The sequence below is a fragment of the Pseudorasbora parva genome, chromosome 8 (genome assembly GCF_024679245.1).
Source record: "Pseudorasbora parva isolate DD20220531a chromosome 8, ASM2467924v1, whole genome shotgun sequence".
In the NCBI taxonomy this organism is placed as follows: domain Eukaryota; kingdom Metazoa; phylum Chordata; class Actinopteri; order Cypriniformes; family Gobionidae; genus Pseudorasbora; species Pseudorasbora parva.
In genome coordinates, this window is record NC_090179.1 from 46414050 (window position 1) to 46434497 (window position 20448).

The 20448-nt window shown below is 42.2% G+C and overlaps 1 protein-coding gene and 1 long non-coding RNA gene across 2 annotated transcripts in view; both read left to right on the forward strand.

Moving 5' to 3' along the window:
- Nucleotides 1–6118: 6118 nt before the first annotated feature.
- The window catches only part of LOC137084910 (uncharacterized), a 100548-nt gene continuing 86218 nt past the window's right edge, over nucleotides 6119–20448 (forward strand). The window contains exon 1 of the long non-coding RNA XR_010906822.1: nucleotides 6119–6216. This is a non-coding gene — a long non-coding RNA (uncharacterized lncRNA). The remainder of the gene's footprint in view (nucleotides 6217–20448) is intronic.
- Nucleotides 6379–20448, forward strand: part of LOC137084908 (NACHT, LRR and PYD domains-containing protein 12-like) — a 96067-nt gene continuing 81997 nt past the window's right edge. The window contains exons 1-4 of the mRNA XM_067451464.1: nucleotides 6379–6489; nucleotides 8441–8566; nucleotides 9131–10858; nucleotides 16672–16743. Coding sequence (XP_067307565.1) covers nucleotides 6422–6489; nucleotides 8441–8566; nucleotides 9131–10858; nucleotides 16672–16743 — 1994 coding nt within the window. The 5' untranslated portion in view covers nucleotides 6379–6421. The remainder of the gene's footprint in view (nucleotides 6490–8440; nucleotides 8567–9130; nucleotides 10859–16671; nucleotides 16744–20448) is intronic.

The window sequence follows — 20448 nt, forward strand, 5'->3', positions numbered from 1 at the left end:
ATTGGCTACCGTCGCATGAGTAAACATCAGTAAACGATACGATCGCGTGCTTCGTCATTCAAATGCGCTAACGGTTACTCCATTGTTGTTCTCTGTATAACGTTACACTATTCTGACTCTGACGTGGAAAACCGTTTTGCTTGCTACCTCTAAGGTCTAGTCACATACAATAGTCCATAAACCGAATCATGTCCTCATAAACTGCACACAAAGGCCCCTAAATACAGTACATACCACAGAGACGGACATCCTGATGTTGCCGTTTCTCCTGTTCAATTTATTTCAGCCTCAGATTTGATTGTGGATCATTATCTGTATTAGCTGAGATAGCGATGGGTTTCTCCACGCTTGAGGACATCACCGCTTTGTGCACATTCGCCATTCTTTAGCTCCGCCCATACGATACGCCTCCAGGCGCTCGGTTTTTTCCGGAAAGACTCGGTACAGCCCATATTTCTTTTATAAATATGATAAAACTAAAGACTTTTCGGAGATATGAAGGATGCAATACTACTCTATAGGTACTCAAGATTGACATGAGATTGACTGAAACTGAGTGTTTCACCCCCCCTTTAACAAATGAGACTTTATTGTAATGTATTAACTAACATGAACTAACAATGAGCAATACATTATTACAGTATTTATTAACTTTGTTAATTTTTAACGTTTAGTTCACCCAAAAATGTATGTTGTTAAAATGACCCTCATGTCGTTCCAAACCCATAAGACGTTCATTTATTTTCATAACAAAACAAATAAAGCTTTAATATGTGTACTATAATTACTATGTGAAATAAGTTAATATAGTAATTGATATAGATACTGATATAGATATCCATATTTATAACCTTATTGACTAAAATAACCAGCTCATGGCAGACGACTTGCGACCAGAGAGTGACCTGAGTGATGCGATGTAGGAGTAGCATAAGCTTCAACGTCTCTCTGGGCAACAAAATCAAGCGCTTCTCTTTTATCGAATCCTCTTTAAATTCAAATTCGTGACCAGTGTTTTGTTTTCCTCTATTCTCTGCATAACCGCATTCATCAATACCTCATGCTTCAGGTCAGAGGTCACTCTTTTGGCGTAAGTAGACCCGCACGGTTGACTGCCGGAGGATAGATATTTTAGTCTAAAGTCAAAAATTTGGATATTTTTCTAATAAAAAATGCATAGCTTCTCTTCAGAAGGCCTTTTGTAAATGATTTTTTAAAATGTCCTGATAATTTACTCACCCCCATGTCATCCAAGATGTTCATGTCTTTCTTCAGTCGAAAAGAAATTCAGTTTTTTGAAGAAAATATTCCAGGATTTTTCATCATATAATGGTTTTCAGTTGCAACCAAAATACTGAAGGTCCAACTCAATGCAGTTCCGCCTCTGTGTTTACAAAGCGCTCATGTGAAAACTAATACAAACACCCTCTAGCAAGTAAAAAAAAAGGTAAAACAACGATACTGGATGATTTTGAAGTTGAAAATTGAGTGTTTTTGCGGGCGGGACTTCTGCCTACGTCTATGTGACCATTGACACGTGATTAGGTCATCCTTGGCACCTCGCAGAGCTGAGCAAGTTGAACAATTAAGGTTGAAAAGTATATTCATTTTTTTAAATGACTGATCGTTTGACTAGATAAGAGCCTATTCCTCCTCTGGGATCACGCAGAGGCTATGAAGCCCTTTGAAACGGCGTTGATTTGGACCTTCAACATTTTGTTTGCAACTGAAAAGCATTATATGATGAACAATCCTGGAATGTTTTCTTCAAGAAACTTAATTTCTTTTCCACCGAAGAAATAAAGACATGAACATCTTGGATGAGATGGGGGTGAGTAAATTATCAGTCAATTTTCATTTTGGGGTGAACTAATCTGTTCATTATCTTTGATTGATGGCCATGACACTGTGTTCAATGGATTTTGTTGTTGTTTTTTGGGTTTTGTTTTTTTCCTGAGCAAAGTTCAGTTTGCTATCAAGTTGGAATTGTAAATTACTCATGTGGAGTATAATTTGATTATTTCATTTTGTGTTGAAATAAAAGTGTTTCCATCACCAATTTGTGTATGTCATTGATTGAAATCATATATGGTTAGTATATGCAGAGATGTTGTAATATTGACTGAAATCATGTATGGTTAGTATATGCAGAGATGTTGTAATATTGACTGATATCATGTATGGTTAGTATATGCAGAGATGTGTAATATTGACTGATATCATATATGGTTAGTATATGCAGAGATGTTGTAATATTGACTGATATCATATATGGTTAGTATATGCAGAGATGTTGTAATATTGACTGAAATCATGTATGATTATTATATGTAGTTTATATGTATATTATATAAACTTGAAGAGCTAACACACCATTTCCCTATTAAAAAATATGAAATCTGTATAAAAAGCATATAAACAAATGAGAGAGAACTTTATATGATTTGTATATGAATATCAGATATTTTCTACTAATACCATATACCATTGCATACTGTTTACATGTAAAAATCATATAAGATTTTTGCAGTATTCATACATGACCCAAAAGTTTTCTGTGTGCTTTTTAGTATGAAATGGGCCATAAACGGTCTGATTTTGTGTATGACATATATGGGAATTACATTAAACATATAAGATAATTCTGACTGATTTAAGTAAGGAACATATATGGTCGCTATATATGAACCATATAGGTTTTTTTCATATGGGCCATCTCGGACCACCTCCCTATTATATTTGATTTTGTAACCCCTCCCACAACCAGGTCTATTACTCCTGCCAGTTGCTGCCGTGTCTTTACTCCATCCATGACTGGACAATTTACAGCTGCCTTCATGAACACTAGCTTATATACCCAGGTTGATCTGGCCTCTCCTCCTTGTCCAGATGACCTTATTTCCATTTTTCACTCTTCCTGCTCAGAGATTTTGGATTCTATTGCGCCTATAGCATAATCCCACCAGCATTGCACCGGAACTTTGGCTAAACGACACCGTCTGCACCTTTAGGCACTGCTGCAGGCAGGCCAAACGCAGGTGGAGGAAAGATAGACTGCATGTGTGTTACGTGTGTTTATTTATTGCAGTGTGTCATGCATTTGTGTAAGTGCTTGGGTGTTTTGCTCTCTTTGTCTCGTTCTCTTTCGTCATGCCGACAGGTACAACGACCAGCTGCATTCAATCTAATGATGCTTGACGTGATTGGAGAATAAACTAAACTTTACATTTTCTGGGTCTGGTGTCTATAAAAGCTTTTCTTTGACTAACAATGAAGTTTTCAGCCCTTAAACTTACAGGATATTCTTATATTACCATGACATTTTATATATCAAAAACATAAGGGAAAGTTGATTTCTCAGTTCATCACCCCTTTAAGTGGGAAACCAGTCTTGGGCTACAGCAGGGGTGTCCAACCCTGGTCCTGGAGAGCTAACTTCCTGAAGATTTTAGCTCCAACCTGAATAAAACACAGCTGAACCAGCTAATCATGAGCTGTGTCTCATTTCAGAAGGCTGCGTCCTCCGGAGGTCTTATTCGAAGGGTGCATACGTCATAAGGCTGTCTCATTTCAAAAAAGTGAGAAGGACACTCCAAATGCGACCTTCGAATGCGTCTTTCTTTCACGGGATTTCGGAGTGTGCATGAGGTGTAGCCTTCACGGCTAGAGATAACCCACAATTCTTTGCATCTCCGTTAACAACCGTCATATTTTTTTTAATATTATATGAAAAAACGGCACCACCGCCAGATATACATGCGAGCGTATGTGTGGTGTTTAAATTAAGTAGTTCAAGCTTTTTTTGTTGTTTTTTTTAAGCTATATTACCTCAAACAGATAGAAGTGGTAAACAGGATTACAACTGTTTAGTGCATTTTAAACGTTTAGAACAGTACATTGCTGTCAAGACAAGAAACATTTCATAGTCATTTTCAAGTTATAAATAATTTTCATTCATATAACTGGCGTGAGAGCGCAACGTGTCTGAACTTGTTGGCATAGCAACGTGATACTTACTGCCTGTGTGTCCTACGAAGGACGTCTCGTTTAAGTCTGATTGAGGACACTCCGTATACTGCATCCTACACAGGACGTGTCCTCCGGAGGACGCAGCCTTCGAAATTTTACGAAATGAGACACAGCTATGGTAATCAGGGTGCTAGATAATTACAGACAGGTGTGTTAGAGCAGTGCTGGAACTGAAAACTTCAGGATGGTAGCTCTCCAGGAGCAGAGTTGGACACCCCTGGGCTACAGGGTGATATGGCTGTTTGCATATCAATGGGAGCTCAGAGCTTGTGAGCAGCCTTTTCCTCAGCTATTCCTTCTGACATTTTCTGCTGGTTCTGATGTCTCTGTAGTGGTTAAACATGAGATATAATTTGTTTGTTGTAGATCTAAGGCCGATCTTTTTGTCTAATAAATCTATCACTTGGTCCCTGGCAAAACTTTTTTTTTTTAAATGAAAATGAAAAGAGGCAGAGTGATGTTTTATGACATATTGCATTTTATTGTAGCCTAAAATATACATATAGAGATAACCGGAGTGAGAGCGAGCTGAGTGTGGTACGGTATCACGAACACTGCTGTTAGATTTGCAGAATCACCGGACTCAACGTCCTCCCATCTTTGGGAGTTTGTTCTCCTGAGTCATACTTGGCAAGTCTGAACTACTAAGGATGCAAGTCTGAAGTTCGCATACTTGGTATTGATTAACGTCCTCTCTCTCTCTAGTCACACATTAAGTGAAAGTAAGTTAGAGTTCACCTGTCGTCATTTAAGCAGGCAAATCACAAATATAATACGGGAAAAAACGAGCATCAAGTGTTTAACGTTCATCAGCGTTTAATCAGGAATATCAGTTTATCTTTCTGATGTTAAAGCTGGAGGATTGGAGAAGCTGTATCTTGTAAAAGTTTGATCGAGGTGAGTGTTTATGTGTGTGACTTCCTCATATTAATATGAATCTCTGGAGGACATTTTGATTGATTGTTTGTTTGATATGAAATCTTTAATGAAGGGTTTCTTTCACTTCAAGGTTTCTTTTGTGTTTGGTGATGTCTGCAGAGGTGGACAGTAACTAAGTACATTTACTTGAGTACTGTACTTAAGTACACTTTGAGTATCTGTACTTTACTGGAGTATATTTTTTTCAGGATACTTTTACTTTTACTTCACTACATTTGAAAGACAAATATCGTACTTTTTACTCCACTTTATTTCTATCAAGGTTGAAAGTCGTTTCTGCAGCAGCTCTGAAAGTCGGTGGATGATTTTTTCCCTCTTTAAAAATTTTTTTTGGTGTTGTTGTTTCAGACCGTCTGTCAGGAATCACTCTTATAGGGTCATATACATTTCCCCAACTTTTTTTGAACACTGATCTGTTCATAGCAAAATGGAAGAAGACGGTTCTTAGGCACAGTGTGTGCACCCATAGCCGTACTTTGAAAGTATGTTTCAGTTTAAAAAAAAAAAATCAAGATTAGTTTAGTTGGCATACACTTGGTGCATGTCTTATAAAATATAAACAATATAAACATCTGGGAGAAAGAGAAGAGTAAAGTTGGGAAAATATCAGATGTGTATCAGTGTATTGGATCCGTGCATTTGGCCTTAAAGTGAGCAGCTTTGTAAAGAGCTTTGTAACTTATATACAAGTATTTAAATGAGTTTAAGTTAGTCGTATGGTAGTATGTCAGATGGAGCATCACTGAATGACTTAAACCATGATGACAGTGTGCATTTATACAACTATAATACAATAATGCATTGTCATAAAAAAGGAAATTTACTTTTATATTTAAGTACTTTTGAAAACAAATACTTCTGTACTTTTACTTGAGTAAAAATCTATTTGTAAAACTTTCACTTGTAACGGAGTAATATTTGACCAGTAGTACTTTTACTTTTACTCAAGTAATAGAGTTGTGTACTTTGTCCACCTCTGGATGTCTGGGATTCTTCAGAGGTTTAACAGCAGATGTGTTAACATGAGTGACTGAGCTTGAGTTCACACAGTCACATGATCCTTTCCTTACACACTCCAGGTGTTTGCAGATAAATTATGAAGGATGTTTAATTTAATCATTTAATTTAATGTCTGATGTTTGTTCATTCAGAGTCAGTGGAGGAGCTCAAACTCATCAGATTCTCCTGCAGCTTCATCATGGCTGATCCACAAGGATCCACAGGTGGAGATTTCTCTCCAGGATGCAGGTACTTTCAACAAGCACTGATAAATATTTTTACATCACAGAAAAATATCAGTCAGAGGGTTTTTGATGACAATTAATGTGTTTATATTTATATAGTCCCTCTTATAAAGAATGATCACAGTAATCTAGAGAATTAAACTGAATCTGTTCTCTGTTCCAGTTCAGTCCATCAGAAGAGCTCAAACCCAGAGTCCAGCTGTGTGTCTATGAAGAGTGAAGGGTCTATGGATTACCCACTTCCCAAGTTTAAGAGTGGAGACAAACGGCCTCTCAGGTATATCATCTCTATAAAAGTTGTGCTTGTAATATGATTTTTTTTCCAATTTTATTCTAAATGTATCAAGCAGTCGGTCTAATACTAGGAATGATATCAAGTAAATCTAAGCTGAGAAATGTAAGCACCTTTATATAATGTAATAGAGTAAATATTTTTTTTTCCAACTTTATGGAGTATATTTTTAAACTGCTGGTTCAGATTTGTTAAACTACACAGTGTCTGTTAGGGGCCCATATGTCCCAATGACAGTCCTGTATTTCAGCTCTTTTTTTTTCATTTTTATTTTTTATTGTCCCGACTTTTTATGAAAAACATGTTTTGTCCAATATTTCTTTGTCCAATATTTCTTCTTTTCTTAATTGGCAAGTAGCAGTCTTCTGTCATGTGAGAGTAGCCTAATCAAATCTCAACATAGTGTATTTTGGAGAACAAAATAACTATCTAGTCACAATTTGTTATCGATTAACCTGTTAAGCTGATTTCTAAATTTTGAAAAAATCCTAAGAAATGTATACTCAGACTAAAACAAATACAGTTTGTGAATCCTTTGCACTAAAAGCATAATTATGGTCTCATTTGAAAGCAGACACCTGGCAGTTTACTGTAAAGTCAAAATGATAATATTTTTTATAATAAAAAAAGCTATAATAAGCTTCAAAGTTTTGTAAAGTTATTAGAAATTTATTTGTATGATATATCTTTATGAAAATAAAATTGAAGTGGGCCTTGGAGAAATCTAGAAATGCACTACAGCTAAAGCCACAAGTCTGACCATGTTATATTTCAGATCTGAAGATGATCAGTCTAAAACTCTGCATTTTATTAAACGTTTTACAAGATCGTTTCATGTGATTTTATTTTGAGATATCGCTGAAATATCAACTGATGTTTATTGCCACATCTTCTCAGCTTTCATTCTCTATTTTGCCTCTATTGTTTAGAGGTGCAAACTGCCCCATTCAGTTTGTCTCCCCGGCATTCACACTTCTGCGGGCTGGTTATGGCTCCAATTATTATTCTTTTGTCTGCATTATAATTACTAACGATTCTCTATTCAAACTGTTCTATTCAAACCTCATTTCTAAATCAAACCTCTCACTTTACCCTCACTGAGATTCGCTTTGTGAAGAGAGCACGGAGTGAAGAGTCATATAAGATGTTAAAGAAGTGTGTGTAAATTTAACGAGGATCTTCAAAACGAGTTTATCACGTAATTATGTGCTGACTACCACACCAGAAGCACTCTCTCAAACAGCGTAAAACCCTTTATTCAGTTCTCTTTGAGTCTGAGTGATCAAATACAGACACTGTGTCAAAATGGCTATAAATACATAAATACAGTCGTTTATGGCTTTAGTGATCGAAGAAAACCGGATTTGTGTCAGTATATTAGATCCTAGCATTTAGTCTTAATGTGACAGCAGTCTAAAATAACTGTTATAGTCTGTGTTATTAAAGTTAATCAAACAACAATATATATATATATATATATATATATATATATATATATATATATATATATATATATATATATATATATATATATATATATATATATATATTAAATTGTATTGTACTTGTCCTTGTCCTTTATATGATATACAGTATATCATTATAAATCATGAAATAAAATTTCTCATATCATGAAATATGTGAAATGGGAGGAGGGGGGTTAATCATCCCGTCCTGTATTCCACCACGAGAAATCTGGTCACGCTATGTCTGTCAGAACAGGGATGTTTCACAGCAAGAGCACCGTTACTAGAGTACAGTAATGTGGTTTATCTGTAAAGCTCAAGAAAACATTGCTCTCTTAAGTCTGTGAGCCTTCATCATCCATTATGCCATTGAAAAGAGTCATGTGATCACGCTGATCTTTCCTAAGACATTCGTTTCCAGTAAAAGTACACAACATGTATAAGTCCTTATGCTTTTTTATTTTACTTAGTTTTAAAACCAGTTCAGTCCAGCAGAAGAGATCAAGACCAGAGTCCAGCTGTGTGTCTATGAAGAGTGACTGGTCTATGGGTCAGCCAATAGAGTTTAAGAGTGGAGACAAACGGCCTGATCTCAGGTATATCATCTCTATAAAAGTTATGCTTATAGTATTTGATTTGATGAAGTTGTTATTAACATACAGCAGTGTAATGAGTTCAGATCCTGTAAGTTTCTGTCTAATAATGATGATCATTGTGCTCTTGTGTAAAGCTCTATGTATTGTATTGTTAATACTTTCACACACTGTAAAAGCTGTTGGTCTGTTACTCAGTTAATGACACAGTTACATCAATATAAGTGTGTCTGATTCTTTACCCTCTTCATTCTGATTTAAGGGCAAATCTTCAATCCAGACCAGTTAAAAACAAAACTGTGTTCACGCCTGAGATTCAACCTCAAGACTTTAATGAAAGCATGTGTCCTGGTTTCAGGTAAAATGTGGGACTTTTGTTGTGGTTTAATTTTAGGAGCTGCAATGACATCACACATCACTCAAACACATGATTAATGATTGAAACATTTCAGAAACCGTATGATGTTCTGTGTCCCATAATACAGCAAAAAAATTATCCATAAATGTATGATCTATGGCAATTTACTTCTTCAACTTTTGTAATAATCTTGTATTTTAATCTTACAGTCATGACTCTAAACCTGCTGAAGTCCTCAACACATTGAGATCAAATCTGAGGAAGAAGTTTGAGTGTTTGTGTGAGGGAATATCAAAGCAGGGAAACCCAACACTCCTGAATGAGATCTACACAGAGCTCTACATCACAGAGAGTGAAAGTGGAGAGATCAATAATGAGCATGAGGTGAGACGGATTGAGACACAGTCCAGGAGAGCAGAAACAGAGGACACAGCGATCAAATGCAGTGACATCTTTAGACCTTTACCTGGACAAGACAAACCCATAAGAACTGTGCTAACAAAGGGAGTCGCTGGCATTGGAAAAACAGTCTCTGTGCAGAAGTTCATCCTGGACTGGGCTGAAGGGAAACAGAATCAGGACGTCCAGCTCATATTTCCACTTCCTTTCAGAGAGCTCAACTGGATGAAGGACAAAACACTCAGTCTTTCAGATCTCCTTAATTTCTTTTTCCCTGAAACAAAAGAAATGGAAATATCCCGTGATCAGTATAAAGTGTTGTTCATCTTTGATGGTCTGGATGAGTGTCGCCTGTCTCTGGATTTTCAGAGCGATGTGAGGTTGTGTGATGTGACTGAATCAGCCTCAGTGGACGAGCTGCTGACGAACCTCATTGCGGGGAATCTGCTTCCCTCGGCTCTCATCTGGATCACCTCCAGACCCGCAGCAGCTGATCTCGTCCCCTCTGAGTGTGTCCATCGAATGACAGAGGTACGAGGCTTCAGTGACCCACAGAAGGAGGAATACTTCAGGAAGAGAATCAGTGATCAGAGTCTGGCCGACAGGATCATCTCACACCTGAAGTCATCAAGGAGCCTCTTTATTATGTGTCACATCCCAGTTTTCTGCTGGATCTCAGCCACTGTTCTGGAGAAGATGATGAGTGAAGCAGAGACTGGAGAGATCCCCAAGACTCTCACTCAAATGTACACACACTTCCTGATCCTTCAGACCAACATCAAACATGAGAAGGATCATGAGAAGAAAGTGAAAGATGAAAACATGATTGTCAAACTGGGGAAACTGGCATATCAGCAGCTTGTGAAAGGAAACCTGATCTTCTATGAGGAAGACCTGAGAGAGTGTGGCATTGATGTGACAGAAGCATCAGTGTACTCAGGATTGTGCACTCAGATCTTCAGAGAGGAGTTGGGCTTGTATCAGGGGAAAGTCTTCTGCTTTGTTCATCTGAGCCTTCAGGAACATCTAGCGGCTCTATATGTGCATCTCTCCTTTATAAACAAGAACATCAATGTGTTTGACCAGATCACCAAACCAACTAATGGAGACACAGTTTCACTATCTGATCTCCATCAGAGAGCTGTGGATGAGGCTTTAGACAGTAAAAATGGCCATCTGGACCTTTTCCTTCGTTTCCTTCTGGGTCTGTCTGTGGAGTCTAATCAGAGTCTCTTACAAGAACTAAAGACACAGACAGGAAACAGCTCTCACAACAATGAGAAAACAGTCGACTATATTAAAGAAAAGATCAGTGAGAATCCCTCTCCAGAAAAATACATCAATCTGTTTCACTGTCTGAATGAGCTGGGTGATCTTTCACTGGTGAACGAAGCTCGACCTCATATGAGCCGTGGAGGATTACGTGCTGTGAAACTCTCCTCATCTCAGTGGTCAGCTTTAGTTTTTGTGTTGTTGTCCTCAGAGTGGACGATGCAGAAGTTTAACCTGTACAGCTTAATTGGAGGCAGAAATGATGAGTAAGTAACATTGATTTCAATCATTAGAGTCTAAAACATTATGACCAAAGAGAAACACAGAGATCAGAGGTGTTTAAATCACGGGGCACAGATTGATTTCTGGGATATTGTTCATAATTTGTGGGTGTTTCTCAAACGGAGGCTGTGTCCAAGTAAGGCTGCAGATGTCAGGGTTCTGTCACTTCGGTCTAGCTTTCTCTTGGTTTGGTGACAGAGTCCTGACACTCCTGTATTTTGTCCTGTCTTGTGTGAGCACGCAGCTTTGAGCATGCTCGAGCTGCGTGCTCTTCTGTCCCTGTCCTTTTCTGTGTGGGGCGTGGTGTTCGGGTCCCAGCACTTCTGTCTAGTTGGGTTTCGGTTTTGTGTTGGGATTCGGACATTCATGCTCCTTGTGTTTTGTCTTCTGTTGTGAGCGCACAGAATGAGCATTCGTTCATTCTTGTGCACTCTGTGTGGTTGTGTGTGTGCGCTGTCCTGTCTGTGTTTTGTGTTGTGTAGCATGCAGCTGGTGTTTTACTTGCTGCATGCTTTCGTGTTGTCATGTTTCGTGTGAACATGCAGTTTATGAGTTTTCATTAACTGCATGTTCATGTCATGTTTGGTGTGAGCACATGTTCATGTGTTTCTTTGTCCCATGTGCTCTCATGTCAATTGTCTAACCCCACCCACCTTGTTTCCTGATTATTGGTTCATTTGCCCCACCTGTCTTCTCCCATTACCCTCGTTTGTTTGCTCCCCATTTAATCTCCTTGTGTTTGCAGTCCTGTGCTGGATCGTCGTCAAACGTTCCTCGTCAAACCTTCCTCATGTTTCCCTGCTCCTGAAGTCAAGTCGAGTCAAGCCAAGCCAAAAAAAAAGTCAAGTCTTGTTTTCCCCCCTCGGGGTTGTTTTTGTTTGTCTTGTTTTGTTTGATTTTTATAATAAAGAGCCCATTCTTCCTGCAATTGAGTCCTCGCTCCTTTTCCACTCTACAAACCCTGACAGAACGATCCAGCCAAAAAGAGGACTCAGCAGAGGATGGGCATCTTCCTTTTCCCATCTCCATTCAAAGGGGCCTCGGTGAAGGATCAGATGGTCCAGGTCATCAGGCATGTCTCTCTTCGCCAGGAAGGTCGCAACATCAAGGACTTTGCCTTTGACTTTCTGGCTGTAGTGCATGGCCTGGACTACAGTGATGATGCTGATTTAAAAGAGGTTTTTAACACCTGCCTCACAGAGCCCCTCAGCCCTTGGGAGATGGGAAGGTTGGGGCACCTGCCGTTTTGGAAATTCATCTGCCATTTACACCAGCGTGTGAAGTCCAATCGCAGCAGTTTCCGTGGAAGCCCCAGCCCTCCGATGACCCGCAGACAGAGGAGGAGGAAGAAGGTGTCAGCCTCATCAGACACCTCTACTGCGGTAGATGCTGCAGCTCTCAGAGAGTTGGCCGTGAATGCTGCAGCTTTCCCAGAGGCAGCTGAAGACGCTTCAGCTCCCCCAGAGGCAACCGAAGATGCTGCAGCTCCCCTAGAGGCGGTAAGCACCACACCGCCGCTTCGTTCTCGTAAAAGGAGGAGGAAGAAGGCTTCCTTCGTCCTAAATGGCCTGGAGGCCATCCCAGAGCCTGCTACCGGCCCAGAGGTGCCAGCCACGCCGCCCAGGCTCCTTGCCCTGCCCGCGCCGCCCAGGCTCCTTGCCCTGCCCGCGCCGCCCAGGCTCCTTGCCCTGCCCGCGCCGCCCAGGCTCCTTGCCCTGCCCGCGCCCCCCAGGCTCCTTGCCCTGCCCGCGCCCCCCAGGCTCCTTGCCCTGCCCGCGCCGCCCAGGCTCCTTGCCCTGCCCTCTGCCTGCCCGGAGGCCGTCCCAGAGCCCTCTGCCTGCCCGGAGGCCGTCCCAGAGCCCTCTGCCTGCCCGGAGGCCGTCCCAGAGCCCTCTGCCGGCCCGGAGGCCGTCCCAGAGCCCTCTGCCTGCCCGGAGGCCGTCCCAGAGCCCTCTGCCTGCCCGGAGGCCGTCCCAGAGCCCTCTGCCTGCCCGGAGGCCGTCCCAGAGCCCTCTGCCTGCCCGGAGGCCGTCCCAGAGCCCTCTGCCTGCCCGGAGGCCGTCCCAGAGCCCTCTGCCTGCCCGGAGGCCGTCCCAGAGCCCTCTGCCTGCCCGGAGGCCGTCCCAGAGCCCTCTGCCTGCCCGGAGGCCGTCCCAGAGCCCGCTCTCACCCTGATTCCAGTCTTGTCTGATCTGCTTGTCCTGCCGACCCCACTCAAGTCCCATGCTCTGCCGGTCCCGCTCAGGCCTCCTGTCCAGCCAGCCCCAGTCAAGCGTCCAGACCCACCTGATCCTCCATGGCCCTCAGCAAGGGCTCCAGATCCACCAGAACCTGCCTGGTCCATCCCTCCCTGGCCCTCAGCCATGACTCCAGATCCACTGGAGCCCGCCTGGACTGTCCCTCCAGCACCACCCTGGTCATCTGATGGGGTTCCTGATTGGCCAGAGTCACCCTGGTGTGCCCCTCTGGCTCTGCCCTGGCCTTCTGCTGGGACTCCAGACCTGCCTGAGCCTCCCTGGCTCAACCCTCCCGTCCCTCCCTGGTCCCTTCTAGAGATGTTCAGGGCTGTCCTGCTGGCTCTGACTTGGCTCCCCTCCCTCCCTCCCTCCCCTCTTTGTCTCTGTGTTTTGATTTTCCTGTCTTGTGTTGTCTGTGTCGGTCGTATGTTCCTGTCTTGTTTTGGTGTCCCTCTTTGGGGACGCCAGGTGGCGTCCCTTTAGATGGGGGGTAGTGTCAGGGTTCTGTCACTTCGGTCTAGCTTTCTCTTGGTTTGGTGACAGAGTCCTGACACTCCTGTATTTTGTCCTGTCTTGTGTGAGCACGCAGCTTTGAGCATGCTCGAGCTGCGTGCTCTTCTGTCCCTGTCCTTTTCTGTGTGGGGCGTGGTGTTCGGGTCCCAGCACTTCTGTCTAGTTGGGTTTCGGTTTTGTGTTGGGATTCGGACATTCATGCTCCTTGTGTTTTGTCTTCTGTTGTGAGCGCACAGAATGAGCATTCGTTCATTCTTGTGCACTCTGTGTGGTTGTGTGCGTGCGCTGTCCTGTCTGTGTTTTGTGTTGTGTAGCATGCAGCTGGTGTTTTACTTGCTGCATGCTTTCGTGTTGTCATGTTTCGTGTGAACATGCAGTTTATGAGTTTTCATTAACTGCATGTTCATGTCATGTTTGGTGTGAGCACATGTTCATGTGTTTCTTTGTCCCATGTGCTCTCATGTCAATTGTCTAACCCCACCCACCTTGTTTCCTGATTATTGGTTCATTTGCCCCACCTGTCTTCTCCCATTACCCTCGTTTGTTTGCTCCCCATTTAATCTCCTTGTGTTTGCAGTCCTGTGCTGGATCGTCGTCAAACGTTCCTCGTCAAACCTTCCTCATGTTTCCCTGCTCCTGAAGTCAAGTCGAGTCAAGCCAAGCCAAAAAAAAGTCAAGTCTTGTTTTCCCCCCTCGGGGTTGTTTTTGTTTGTCTTGTTTTGTTTGATTTTTATAATAAAGAGCCCATTCTTCCTGCAATTGAGTCCTCGCTCCTTTTCCACTCTACAAACCCTGACAGCAGATCTCGACGGCCACGTCATCAAGCGCCTCTGAAGGCCGTCTCAGTTTGAAGGATCCTTCGTTTCGCATCTTTAATTCAGCTCAATCACCCACAATCCTTTGCACACATTCAGGTTCATGAAAAAGACCTGCTGAATGACAGGACAGAGGAAAGTAGACAGGAATATAGGGTGATGCAGCATGAGGTTAAGCTGATGAGCCATACAATGAAGTTGTGGGAAAGAGTAGTGGAAGCAAGGCTAAGGGGAGAAGTGGACATTTGTGAGAAGCAGTATGGTTTCATGCCAAAAAAGAGCACTACAGATGCATTATTTGCTTTGAGAATGTTAATGGAGAAGTATAGAGAGGGTCAGAAAGAGCTGCATTGTGTCTTTGTAGATTTAGAGAAAGCATATGACAGTGCCAAGAGAGGAGCTGTGGTGTTGAATGAGGAGGTCTGGAGAGGCAGAGAAGTATGTTAGAGTGGTGCAGGATATGTATGAGAGCAGGATATGTTTGCTCTGGAGAGAAGAAGAATGAAGGTTAGTCGCAGCAAGACAGAATACATGTGTGTGAATGAGAGAGAACCAAGTGGAACAGTGAGGTTACAGGGAGAAGAGGTAAAGAAGGTGCAGGATTTTAAGTACTTAGGGTCAACCGTCCATAGCAATGGGGAGTGTGGAAAAGAGGAGAAGAAGCATGTGCAGGCAGGTTGGAATGGGTGGAGAAAAGTGTCAGGTCTGTTGTGTGATAAAAGAGTACCACCAAGAATGAAAGGAAAGGTGTACAGGACAGTAGTGAGACCAGCGATGTTGTATGGTTTGGAGACAGTTGCACTGAGGAAAAGACAGGAGGAAGAGTTAGAGGTAGCAGAGCTGAAGATGTTGAAGTTCTCTTTGGGAGTGACGAGGATGGATAGGATCAGGAATGAGTACATCAGAGTACACATGTGAGATGTTTTGGAGACAAAGTTAGAGAGTCTAGGCTGAGATGGTTTACATTTACATTTATGCATTTAGCAGACGCTTTTATCCAAAGCGACTTACAACTCAGGAGAACAGGAAGCGATCCGTCAAGAAGAGGTAACGAAACACAAAAAGTGCCCTAAATACTAAGATTTGTACACTGCTCAGAGTAGCAAAGACCAGAAAATGAAAGAAGAAAGGAGAAATAGAGGGGGAAATTTTTTTGTTTTTGTTTTGTTTTTTATGTAAGATTAAGTGCTCATGGAAGAGATGAGTTTTTACCTGTCTTTTGAACGAAGTGAGTGAATCTGTTGTGCGTATGGAGGACGGAAGATCGTTCCACCAACCCGGAACAATGAAAGAAAAAGTTCGAGAGAGGGATTTCATGCCTCTCTGTAATGGTACCACAAGCCTTCGCTCATTAGCTGAGCGAAGGCTTCTGGTGGGTGTGTAGACGCGTAGGAGTGAGTCGAAGTATGCGGGTGCTGTGCTTGTGGAAGATCCATAAGCAAGAGTCAGGGCTTTGAATTTGATCCGGGCAGCGAGTGGTAGCCAATGCAGAGAGATGAATAGAGGTGTGACATGAGCCCTTTTGGGCTCATTGAATACAAGACGTGCTGCAGCGTTCTGGATCATTTGCAGCGGTTTGATTGCACAAGATGGAAGTCCAGCCAGAAGCGCATTGCAATAGTCAAGTCTAGAAATGACCAGGGCTTGGACAAGAAGCTGTGTTGCATGCTCCGTAAGGAACGGTCTGATTTTCCTGATATTGTGCAATGCAAACCTGCATGACCGAGCCGTCTTCGAGATGTGGTCTTTGAAGGACAGCTGGTCATCAAAGATTACTCCAAGATTTCTGACCGACCCCGAAGGAGTAATCAGGGATGAACCTAGCTGGATGGTAAAATCGTGTTGTATGGTGGGGTTAGCAGGGAAAACAAGCAGCTCAGTCTTTGCTAGATTGAGCTGCAGGTGGTGTTTTTTCATCCATGCCGAGATGTCCGCCAGACAGTTTGAGATTCGTGCAGCTACTGTGGGTTTGGACATGTTCAGAGGAGGGAGAGTGAATATATTGGTAAAAGGATGCTGAGGTTAGAGCTGCCAGACAGGAGGTCAAGAGGAAGACCAAAGAGGAGGTTTATGGATGTAGTGAAGGAGGACATGAAGGTAGTCAGTCTGAGAGAAGAGGATACAGAGGATAGGACTAGATGGAGGCAGATGATTCACTGTGGCGACCCCTGAAGGGAACAGCCGAAAGAAAAAGAAGATATTATAATGAACTTATTTGTTATGTTCAAACAGTGTCACAGTAAACACAGCAGATGAAGTTCTTCAGAAGCTGCTGCCTGTGGTTACAGCAACTAGATCAGCTGAGTAAGTAACACTGAGAACAATCATCACTGTGTGTGTGTGTGTGTGTGTGTGTGCTGCGCTCTTTGGTCAGTGTGTGTGTGTTGCGCTCTGCTCACTGTGTGTTTGTGCTGCCTTCTCTGCTCAGGGTGTGTGTCTGTGTGTGTGTGTGCTGCTCGCTCTGCACAGTGTGTGTGTGTGTGTGTGTGTGTTGCGCTCTGCTCAGTGTGTGTGTGCTGCACTCTCTGCTCATTGTGTATGTGTGTGTGCTGTGTGTGCTGTGGTCTCTGCTTAGTGTGTGTGTTTGTGTGTGCTTTGCTTTGCTCAATGTGTGTGTGTGCTGCGCTCTTTGCTCAGTGTGTGTGTGCTGCGCTCTCTGCTCATTGTGTATGTGTATGTGTATGTGTGTGCTGAGCTCTCTGCTTAGTGTGTGTGTGTGTGTTGCACTCTGCTCCATGTGTCTGTGTGTGCTGCGTTCTCTGCTCAGGGTATGCGTGTGTGTGTGTGCTGCGCTCTCTGCTTAGTGTATGTGTTGTGCTTTGCTCAGTGTGTGTGTGTGTGTATGTGTGTGTGTGTGTGTGTGTGCGTGTGTGCTGCGCTCTCTGCTCAGTGTGTGTGTGTATATGTGTGTGCTGCGCTCTCTGCTCAGTGTATGTGTGTGTGTGTGTGTGTGTGAGCTGAACTCTCTGTTCAGTGTGTGTGTGTGTGGTGTGCTATGCTCAGTGTGTATGTGTGCTGCACTCTCTGCTCAGCGTTGTGTGCTGCGTTCTCTACTCAGGGTGTGTGTGCGTGGCGCTCATTGCTTAGTGTTTGTGTGTGTGTTTGTGCTGCACTCTCTGCTCATTGTGGTGGTGCATTCTCTGATCAGTGTGTGTGTAGCTCTACTGGGCTGTAATATGGCGTATGCGCATGCGTTTATTGCGTAACATGCGTAAAATTAATCTGTTGACTCTGATTCTGTTACCTAGACCTGAGTGAAGAATAATATACTGATGTTAATACATTGATAATTCATATTTTAATATATATTTTATTTTAAATAAGAGTTTTCTGTTAAAGGGTAACTAAACCCCTGTTCACAGCCTAACTCCGCCCTCTGGCAATATTTGAAAAATGCTGCAAAAGTGGGCAGAGCCCAGCGGAGACAGAGGGGACGAGACGAGGGCGGGGATGAGCGGGGGGGGGGGGGGGGGCGTGCACCTGAGACCCGCAATTACAACTCCTGACTCACTACAGAGGTTTTGAACTGAAACAGGATGCTTTTATACCAGGGGTGTGGTGAGCTCGCGCCAGGGGCGTTGTGAGTTCCCGCCAGGGGCGTGGTAGTGAGCCGTTGGAAGTACAAACCTACGTAACGAAGTACCATAACTTCCAATAGGAAAATTCAACTGCAGTAGCCACCGTTCAACCTTAAGAGGGCAGCACTAAGACGTTTTTACACCATATATTATAGAATTTAAACACTTTAAACCCAACTGTCAAAACATTTACTCGACTCAATGAACAATAATAATAAAGCTCCATTCTTGCAGATCATTAACTAAAAAAAGTTGTTCTAGGGTTTAGTTACCCTTTAAACAGTAACATCAGTGACACAACTCCAGGGGACTTTCATTATATATTCTATAATGTTTATTTGTTTATTATATAAACATTATAGAATATAGAATTATTGTTTATTATACAGGTCCTTCTAAAAAAATTAGCATATTGTGATAAAAGTTCATTATTTTTTCATTAATTTTTCATATTTTTTCATTATTCATTATTCACAAATAAAAACAAATAAAATGTATGAATTAGGTCTTATTTAATTCTATAAACTATAATACTGATATGCCAACATTGTCGCTATATGATAAATTAAAATAAGCTGATAACATCACTGTTCTCTCCAGTACGACTGTACAGCCAAATCTAATTTTGTCGCAATATTATCCTGTTTGACACTGTGAAGCTGCTTTGACACAATCGTGATTGTAAAAGCGCTATATAAATAAAGTTGATTGATTGATTGATATTTTCCATAATGTAATGATAAAAATTAAACTTTCATATATTTTAGATTCATTGCACACCAACTGAAATATTTCAGGTCTTTTATTGTTTTTATACTGATGATTTTGGCATACAGCTCATGAAAAGCCAAAATTCCTATCTCAAATAATTAGCATATCATAAAAGGGTTCTCTAAACGAGCTATTAACCTAATCATCTGAATCAACTAATTAACTCTAAACACTTGAAAAAGATTCCTGAGGCTTTTAAAAACTCCCAGCCTGGTTCATTACTCAAAACCGCAATCATGGGTAAGACTGCCGACCTGACTGCTGTCCAGAAGGCCATCATTGACACACTCAAGCGAGAGGGTAAGACACAGAAAGACATTTCTGAATGAATAGGCTGTTCCCAGAGTGCTGTATCAAGGCACCTCAGTGGGAAGTCTGTGGGGAAGGAAAAAGTGTGGCAAAAAACGCTGCACAACGAGAAGAGGTGACCGGACCCTGAGGAAGATTGTGGAGAAGGACCGATTCCAGACCTTGGGGGACCTGCGAAAGCAGTGGACTGAGTCTGGAGTAGAAACATCCAGAGCCACCGTGCACAGGCGTGTGCAGGAAATGGGCTGCAGGTGCCGCATTCCCCAGGTCAAGCCACTTTTGAACCAGAAACAGCGGCAGAAGCGCCTGACCTGGGCTACAGAGAAGCAGCACTGGACTGTTGCACAAGTTTTGCATGTCATTCGGAAATCAAGGTGCCAGAGTCTGGAGGAAGACAGGGGAGAAGGAAATGCCCAAATGCCTGAAGTCCAGTGTCAAGTACCCACAGTCAGTGATGGTCTGGGGTGCCATGTCAGCTGCTGGTGTTGGTCCAGTGTGTTTGATCAAGGGCAGGGTCGATGCAGCTCGCTATCAGGAGATTTTGGAGCACTTCATGCTTCTATCTGCTGAAAAGCTTTATGGAGATGAAGATTTGGTTTTTCAGCACGACCTGGCACCTGCTCACAGTGCCAAAACCACTGGTAAATGGTTTACTGACCATGGTATTACTGTGCTCAATTGGCCTGCCAACTCTCCTGACCTGAACCCCTTAGAGAATCTGTGGGATATTGTGAAGAGAAAGTTAAGAGACGCAAGACCCAACACTCTGGTTGAGCTTAAGGCTGCTATCGAAGCATCTTGGGCCTCCATAAGACCTCAGCAGTTCCACAGGCTGATCGCCTCCATGCCACGCCGCATTGAAGCAGTCATTTCTGCCAAAGGATTCCCGACCAAGTATTGAGTGCATAACTGAACATAATTATTTGAAGGTTGACTTTTTTTGTATTAAAAACATTTTTCTTTTATTGGTCGGATGAAATATGCTAATTTTTTGAGATTTTGGGTTTTCATGAGCTGTATGCCAAAATCATCAGTATTAAAACAATAAAAGACCTGAAATATTTCAGTTGGTGTGCAATGAATCTAAAATATATGAAAGTTTAATTTTTATCATTACATTATGGAAAATAATAAACTTTTATCACAGTATGCTCATTTTTTGAGAAGGACCTGTATATGTATTTTATGTCATGTACATCATATATTTGATAGTAATGTAAATGGTATTAATCTTGTTTTTGAGCAGAATAAAGCACTTTCCTCTGTGCACGACTGCGGGGACGAGCACTTCTGTGCTGCTTAAATTCTTTATAATTCATTAAAAAACAAATATTGCCACATTGATGGCTCA